Source organism: Mus caroli, chromosome 3 (assembly GCF_900094665.2).
Source record: "Mus caroli chromosome 3, CAROLI_EIJ_v1.1, whole genome shotgun sequence".
Lineage (NCBI taxonomy): Eukaryota > Metazoa > Chordata > Mammalia > Rodentia > Muridae > Mus > Mus caroli.
This window is the reverse complement of record NC_034572.1, coordinates 145,157,652-145,166,495: the sequence shown is the minus strand read 5'-3', so window position 1 is coordinate 145,166,495 and position 8,844 is coordinate 145,157,652. Positions and strand designations below refer to the sequence as shown.

General features: G+C 42.3%; 1 protein-coding gene across 1 annotated transcript in view; it reads left to right on the top strand.

Annotated features, from left to right (window-relative positions):
- The window catches only part of Gipc2 (GIPC PDZ domain containing family member 2), a 72,557-nt gene that overhangs the window by 27,829 nt on the left and 35,884 nt on the right, over positions 1-8,844 (top strand). The window contains exon 2 of the mRNA XM_021158210.2: positions 3,067-3,252. Within this exon, the coding sequence (XP_021013869.1) occupies positions 3,067-3,252 (186 nt within the window). The remainder of the gene's footprint in view (positions 1-3,066; positions 3,253-8,844) is intronic.

Sequence of the window (8,844 nt, the reverse complement as noted above, 5' to 3'; positions counted from 1 at the left end):
TTGTAGACCAGGCTGGCCTCGAACTCAGAAATCCGCCTGCCTCTGCCTCCCGAGTGCTGGGATTAAAGGCGTGCGCCACCACGCCCGGCTATTTTTACCATTCTTATTTGAAATAAAGGGTACACAAAAAAGCAAGGTTCTTGGGAAAACTGAGATATAAGAAAACAGTTATGAAAATTTTTTAGTATTGCTACTGTAGGTAGCCACAGGAGATAACTGTTTCAGCTGCTTTCACTTAAAACAATCCATGGGGCCTGGAGAGATGGATCAGCAGTTAAGAGCACCGACTGCTCTCCCAGAGGTCCTGAGTTCAATTCCCAGCAACCACATGGTGGCTCACAACCGTCTGTAACGGGATCTGATACCCTCTTCTGGTGTATCTGAAGACAGCTACAGTGTACTCACATACATAAAATAAATCTTAAAAACAAAACAAAACCTGAACCTACAAGAGTGGTTGTGGCTGTGTTTCTGATACTTTTGCCTGCTTTTGGGACTCTCTCCTGTTGGGTTGCCTTGACTAGCCTCCATGTGGGGGCTTGTGTGCAGTCTTTTTGTATCTTGTTGTGTTTGGTTGTTGTCTCTTGGAAGCCTGCTGTTTTCTGAAGGAATATGTAGGGGGAGTGTTTCTGGGGAAGGAGAGGTGGGTGAGGGGGTGGGGTGGGTAAGTGACATACACGAGGAGGGAGGAGTCCGGGGAGTGGAAACTTCGGTGGGAATGTGGTGTATGAGAGAAGAATCTACCTGCAACAATGAAAAAGCCACACCCACAAGCAATGCACTTCTAGGGTCCCAAACCATAACTTCTTTATTCACATATTGTTGGAACACTAGAATCTTTGGCCAGTGTAGTTCCTGTTTAAGAAAAACATCAAATTAAAGAGAGCTGGAAATGAAATTCCTGGAGTTTTAACAATAATTTGGGTGTGTTTTGGGGACATGTTCATCTGTCTGTGGGCTAGAACATCTCCTGATGCACTAGGGACAAGCATTTACTCTGTGCTAGCCACAAAGTATCCTTGTAGACTATGTAGTTACTCTGTGCTAGCCACAAAGTATCCTTGTAGACTATGTAGTTACTCTGTGCNACTCTGTGCTAGCCACAAAGTATCCTTGTAGACTATGTAGTTACTCTGTGCTAGCCACAAAGTATCCTTGTAGACTATGTAGTTACTCTGTGCTACCCAAAAAGTATCCTTGTAGACTATGTAGCAGCAGCACCACCATAGGAAATGTAGCATCAAATATAGCGCTGGTTCTGCACTTAGGCCTTAGCTGTCCTGGCCAGATCAGCAGTAACAAGTACATGGTAGAAATTTAAAAACACCAGGAAAGTAGCAATTAAAGTATAAATACACAGTAAGAATGCTGGCCATGGGCTGGAGAGATGGCTCAGCGGTTAAGAGCATTGACTACTCTTCCAGAGGTCCTGAGTTCAACTCCCAGCAACCACATGGTGGCTCACAACCATCTGTAATGGGATCTGATGCTCTCTTCTGGTGTGTCTGAAGAGAGCAATGGTACTCATACATAAAATAAATAAATAAATAAATAAATAAATCTTTAAAAAATGCTGTCCATGAGTTATCATTTAGTTTAAAATATTGAGTAATATGATTTATTAGCCAGGGTTGTCTAGAGGTACAGAACTGATAGAATTTGTATATACATATATATTCATAAAATTTAAGCAGTTGTATTTGTTACTCATTAACACACAATTTATTCCTAAAATATTTCATCCACACTTTAAATTGTCCCCTGTCTCCCGTGCTGGGAACTGAATCTATTAGCAACAAATAACAACCCTGGTGCTTCACAAGGAGCAGGAGAGCCAAGGGAAAGACGCCCAGAGGGCAGTCTCTCTGTGCCGAGAACCTGTACCAGCTGGACCCGCAGGCACATACATAGGCGGGAGGGTATTTATTCTAGTGAAGCAGGCTGCAAGGTTCAAGTCCCAGAAATATAGGGAGGTGGCTTTTGTATAAACAAAAGTTTTAGCTAATTGGGGAAGATTTGTGGAATATTGGCCCTTGATGGGCTAGCCACCATCTTCGATAGAAAAAAAAATCAAAAACAAGCTGGGCGTTGGTGGCGCACGCCTTTAAACCCCAGCACTTGGGAGGCAGGGGCAGGCGGATTTCTGAATTCGAGGCCAGCCTGGTCTACAGAGTGATTTCCAGAACAGCCAGGGCTACACAGAGAAACCCTGTTTCGGGGAAAAAAAAAAATTCCTCCCACAAACCTGAGGCTTGATTTGTGCTAGGCAAGAGGTCCACCACCGAGCTACACCCTCAGGGTCACTTAAATTGCTATTTTGAATCATCATGATGCAAAAGAAACAAAATACCTGTTTTTTAAAAAGATAAGGCCAGTGGCGGTACACTCCTTTGATCCCAGCACTCAGGAGACAGAGGCAGGCGATCTCTGTGAGTTCAAGGCCAGCCTGGTGTACAGAGTGAGTCCAGAATAGGCTTGTTATACAGAGAAACCCTGTCTTGAAAAACAAACAAACAAACAAACAAACAAAAAACAAACAAACAAGATGTATTTACTGGTTTTGATGTGGTTTCCTTGGTAGTGTGCATCACTGCTATGCATGTGTACTTTGTGGACCTTCGGGAATAGAACTTCTATTTCAGAGGGGGTCATGTAGTTCAAACCACTTTGAAGTCAATGAGAGTTGAACTCAGGTCCTTGGCTTTGACAAGTGACGACTTTGTGACTGTAAGCAAACTAATATATTTTGTTAAGTCTCCATTTCCTGTTTGTGATACGAGGACAACAGTGCCCTTTCTATAGTAATTGTGAGTGTTAAATGAGAGAGTGGATGTCAACCTCTTAGCATAGGGTCTGGTCTTCAGAAACGTTGAAGACATGCTAACAAATGAAAACATTGCCTCAAATCCTACCCACGACCAACTACTAATACACTTTATGACGGGGACTTTTACATTGTAAACTGAGGCCTATTTCATTCAATACATATTTATTGAATAAATTCATTAATGGTCAGGGTGTTTTGTTAAAGAAGACTAATCTAAAGGCTCTTTTCTCTCTCTGCAGATCTTATTTTGTACCTTAAACACACCTAAAATTGACATGGGAAAGCTCCTGGGCGGGCAGCTGGGCCTTGAGGATTTCATATTTGCCCACGTGAAAGGCACAAAAAAGGAAGTGAACGTTTATAAATCAGAGGATTCGCTTGGACTCACCATCACGGATAACGGCGTGGGCTATGCTTTTATCAAGGTAAGCTTTTGAAAAAAAATTAAGACAATTTTTCAGATCAAAGGGAGTTACAAATTCTCTTCGGGGAGAGCTAGCCAGCTCAGATGGGGTTCACAAATTGGTATTTCACTTTTATTTTAAAAGATGTTTGAAGACAGCACTTTTGAAAAACTCTTCTTGAAATTCTTCCCTTTTCTTTTTTCTTCTTTTCTTTTCTTTCTTTCTTTCTTTCTTTCTTTCTTTCTTTCTTTCTTTCTTTCTTTCTTTCTTTCTTGATTTTCGAGACAGGGTTTCTCTGTATAGCCCTTGGCTATCCTGGAACTCACTATGTAGACCAGGCTAGCCTCTAGCTCAGAAATCTGCCTGCCTCTGCCTCCCAAGTGCTGGAATTAAAGGCATGTGCCACTGTTGCCCAGCTGCACAGGTTTTTTTGTTTTTGTTTGTTTTTGTTTGTTTTTTTTTGGTTTTTCGAGACAGGGTTTCTCTTTATAGCTCTGGCTGTCCTGGAGCTCACTTTGTAGACCAGGCTGGCCTCGAACTCAGAAATCCGCCTGCCTCTGCCTCCCGAGTGCTGGGATTAAAGGCGTGCGCCACCACGCCCGGCTTGTTTTTGTTTTTAAAGAAGATATTCTTTAGAGTTATCTCAATAATCTAATTCTTTTGTTTTTATACAAAAAAGAGTAATATAGGGTTGTAAGGAAAAGTTTAGAATAGTATGAAAATGAGAATAGCCAAGTAAAAATTCTGCTGTAATGAGTACAGCCAAGTTATCCTCTGTGTATGTGTGTTTGTGTGTGTGTGTTGTAATGAGTATAGCCATCCCCATTCCCTGTGCATGTGTGCGTGGGTGTGTGTGTCCAAACAGGTTGGTTTAGGAACCCCTGAGCATGCTAAAATCTGTGCCTGTCCAAGTGTATAATACAAATAGCTTAGCATTTGCACATAACTTGTGTACATCCTACTGGACAGCTTAAAGCATCTCTAGTAGACAGACCTCTTATGACATCTATATAAATAGTTACTGTATCACGTTGCTTAGAGACCAAGGAATGTCTGTATATGTCCAGGACAAACACAGTTGTTGCATGCTCTCTTGAGGCAGTTCCTTGTTATGTATTCAGGCTGTCCATGGACTCCTGAGTTCAAATGATTATCTTGCCTCAGGGTTGGCTGCTGTATTCTCCAGGATTCTTTATAGTCACAGAACTTTTGGGATGTCTCTATATATTAAGGGAACTTGTTGTAATGACTTACAGTCTGCAATGTAATGACTTACAGCTGCCCAACAATGGGCAGCTGTGAATGGGAAGTCCAAGACTCTAGTAGTTGCTCAGTCCCATGAGGCTAGTTGTTTCAGCCGGTCTTCTGTAGAAGTAGATTCCAACAGATGTGCTGGCAAGTAAGTGCAAGCAGGTGAAGAGTGAGCCTTCCTTCTTCCAGTGTCCTTAAGTAGGCCTCTAGTAGAAGGTGTGGCCCAGATTAAAGGTATATACTACCTCACCTAGATCTGGAATTTGCTTTGTTCCAGGCTGGCCTTGAACTCAGAGATCTGTTTGCCTCAATCTCTTGGGATTAAAGGCTTGTGCCACATTGCCTGGGCCTAAGCTTTTCATGGACACTGTGCCTCAAGATCTGGATCAAAACCATGTGTCATCCCATGTCAAGATCCAGGTCAGAAGCCTGTGTCTTCCAGCCTCAAGATTTGGATCACAGGTGTGCCTTGAATTTCTGGATTGTAGTTCACTCAGATGTAGTCAGGCTGATGACAAGGAGTAGTCATTATAGCTGCCTTAATAGCAGCTGGTTTACATAGAGTGCTCATCAAATACCAGCCACTCTGCATGCATTTTTGTTTAACCTTCACAGTAATCCTAGTTTGATTTATTTTAATTTAATTTTATGTGTGTGGTAGCACCCATGGCAGGGTGTGTATATGTGTGTGTGTGTGTATGTGTGTGTGTGTGTGTGTGTGTGTGTGTATAGGCCAGAGGTTGATGTTGGATGGCTTCTTTAGTCACGTCTTTTATGTTTTGAGGCAAGGTCTTTCACTGAATCTTGAGCTCACAGATTAAGTTAGGATGGCTGTTAAGTGAATTTTAGGGATTGCCTGATGTTGCCTCTCCATTGCTGGAATTGGAGATGCGTGCCTGGCTCCTTATGTGGCTGCTAGAAATCCAAGCTCGAGTGTATAGCCCATATTTTGCCAACTGAACTATCTCCCATTCTCACAGCAACCTTATTTTACTGACACGATGCCTTTTTAAAATTTCCAGTGTTGCACGTTTAAAAAAAAGTTCAGTTTAATGAACGTTCATGTAGCAGTGCCAGTACAGTGGTGTAAGAGCCATAGGGTCATACATGTCTGCTACCCCAAAGGCTCCCCTGGGCACCCTTCCAGCAACACCTGCCCTGAAAGGTGGTACCCACTGCCCCTTGCTGCCACCGACCGGCAATCAGGGTTTTGGACAGATGGGCAAAGAGTTGGCCAGAAAAGGGTGACAAACAGACACAGACACAGACACCAGGGAGTGTGCGGTATAAGAATGTAATTTTTCACAAAGCGAACACCAGTCTTATATAATACAGAAAACAAAGGAGTAGGGTGTCACAGCAGGCAAAGTACATTGAAGTATCTGACACAAAACAGAGGAATGACTTCAAAGGACTGACAGGAACCAGGTAATGTTTACAGTAATGATAAAACAGCCCTGCCTAGAGTCAGCTAATGACAGGTAAGGATTTCACACCCTAGTTACAATTTGTGCTACTCCTTTGAGCCTTGTGAAAGCTAGCACCAGGGGGTTCTGCTCTAGCAGACCTTCTCATGAATAATGCAATAACAACCCCCCTTTTTCCTAGGCCTTGGTAAATTCTTGCATTTGAGAGTAACTTGGCTGTTCTTTTAAGTGTCTGTAGGGAATCTCCATTTGTCAGAAGAATTCACCAACTTTCTTCTAATATGCAATGCTATACCTGGCTGTACTGAAGATTCTAGGTATACTTTGCTAAGCTTGCCCTGAGATTTCTAACTCTTATCCAGTAAAATACTGTAAGAAAGCATGCAAGACCCTCCACAATATTGCAGGGACAAACCTGGGGCATTCTAGCTATGGGAATGCCTAGGTTCCAGGAGGCTAAGTTTCCTTGAAACTCTTTGCCTCATGACTGCTTCCAGGCTTTTAAACCTGTCACACTGGAGTGGATGTAGCAACTTGCTTCTTGGGATTTATAGAATCAAGCATTACGTATCTGCAGTCTCTGCCTTTCTCGGTGTGTCTTTGCAATGTGTCCACGGTGGACGGTATTACCAAAGTACAAAGACAGGATGAGGACAGTTAAATAGCTTGGTCGAAATTATAAGGCTGGGCAGGTTTGGGATTTGAACCCAAGGAGTCTGACTCTAGAGCTGGCATTTCTATGCACTGAGCTAAGATTCAGTATAGGCTTTGTGCAGCACAGCAAGTTTATCACGGATTTCTTTGCTGGTGCACCATCATTGTTAAAGAAGCAACCGTAGGGAAGTTCTCTTAGCTGTAGATGCCTCTCTAACTGCCTGCTCGATCGGAAGGTTATTTTTAGCTCTGTAGAAGATAGCAATGCACTGGAGGTGGAGTGGGTGACCAAATGGAAAACCTTTGAGCTGGGAAAGTCATGTGGGAGAGTCCAGGGGAAGTTCAGGACACCAGGTACAAGCAGCAGAGCCTGCCTACTTCTGCAGAGGAGGGCTCGGAAGCTTCCCTAATGCTTTAGATATTAGATGTTGTTCTAACATTCCAAGCTTCTGTTTCTATTTTCTTTTTTCTTGTCAAACACGTGCCTGTTTCAAAGTACGAGTCATTGTCCTTTGCGGACAGAGGTCATGATAAGAAAGGACAAAGCCAACACATAGTCTACTTTAAAATGCAGATAGTAAAAATTATATAATTTGGATAATTTCAAAATTGAAAATATTACAATAATTATGAAAATAACTTTTATAGATAATTTACCTAAATGTCCAGTTTTTATCATTTGTTAATTTGCTGTGTTTTTCATACACATTTATATTTATATCTGTTTTTCTGTCTAGACGTATCCTTTTTACCCCTGACCACTTCAGAGTGTAATCACTAAGAACAAAGTATTCTTCATGTTACATATACCCATAGTACAATTATGAAGTTGAAAAGAATCAAACATTGGCTTGACTCGACCAACTAATTCCCAGAGCTGGGGATGCAGTTCAGTGGGTACTACTTGCACACGCGAACCTTTGGGTTCTATCCCCAGCACAGCATAAAAGTGGCCATAGGGGCACACACATCCATGATCCCCACACTCAGATGGTAAAGGTAGAGTGATCAGAAGTTCCAGGTCATTGCTGGCTCTGTGGAAAGTTTGAAACCAACCTTCTTTGAGCCCTAGTCTCACCACAAGACAAAACAAAGAAGGAAAAACTTATCTCTAGTCCACTTTGGTTTTCTTGGTTATTTTCCCCACCTCCCCTCCCTTCTGTAAGCCCAGTGCGGCAGCCTGCTTTCTGATGGTTGTTCCACATCTCTGGAATAATCCCTTAGCTCTTTTTTTTTGGGGGGGGAGTGGGGGGGTTCTCCTTAGTCTATTGATTTTGAGACCAGCCTGGTCTACAGAGTAAGTTCCAGGATAGCCAGGGCTACACAGAAAAACCCTGTCTCAAAAAACCAAAAAAAACCAAACCAAACCAAAACAAAAAAACAAAAACAAAAAAACAAAAACAAAAAAAAAAAACCAAAAACATGTGTGGGTATTTTTAGTACAAGAACCTCTGTGCACGCCTGGTGCCTGCAGAGGCTAGAAGGGGTGTCAGGTCACCTGATCTGGACTAAAGATGGTTGTAAGTGCCATGTGGGCACTGGGAATTGCATCTGGGTCCTCTGCAAGAGCAGCCAATGCTTTTAATCTGTTACTTTCTGATGTGTTCATATATTGAAAGACAGGATCTACTCTCTGGAGCAGGGAAATTATCCAAGTGCTGAAGATTCCTCAGGGGACAACTTTGGAAGGGCCAAGACGAGAGAAAAAGTTCTTTAGATTCTTTAGTGAAGATAGAATGATATAATTCCATATATACTAGCAAATAATGCATGTCTTTCATTTTTCTTGATTCTTTGGACCAGATAATACCCTGAGCAGTATTATTAAACTCTGTTCAGATACTGTGTGATTGTTGAAACACATTGTATTTCAGAAGTTTATATTCATTAACACCTCATTTAAATAAAACTGTTCCCAAGTGTATCGGTATATGTGGAGGCCAAAGGTCAATGTCAGGCGGTGTCCCTCAGGAGCTACCTACTGTCTTTTCAGAGACAGGATCTCTCACTGGGATCTGGACAAGTTCCAGGAGTTCTCTTGCTTCAGCCTCTCCATGCTGGGATTAGACACACACACACACACACACACACACACACACACACACCACTCCTGGATTTTATGTACCCATGCTTGCAGACATAGCCAACACTTGCGCTGACCGAGATATATACTGCTCATTCTTTGTTGTTTTTCTCTTCTCTTCTCTTCTCTTCTCTTCTCTTCTCTTCTCTTCTCTTCTCTTCTCTTCTCTTCTCTTCTCTTCTCTTCTCTTCTCTTCTC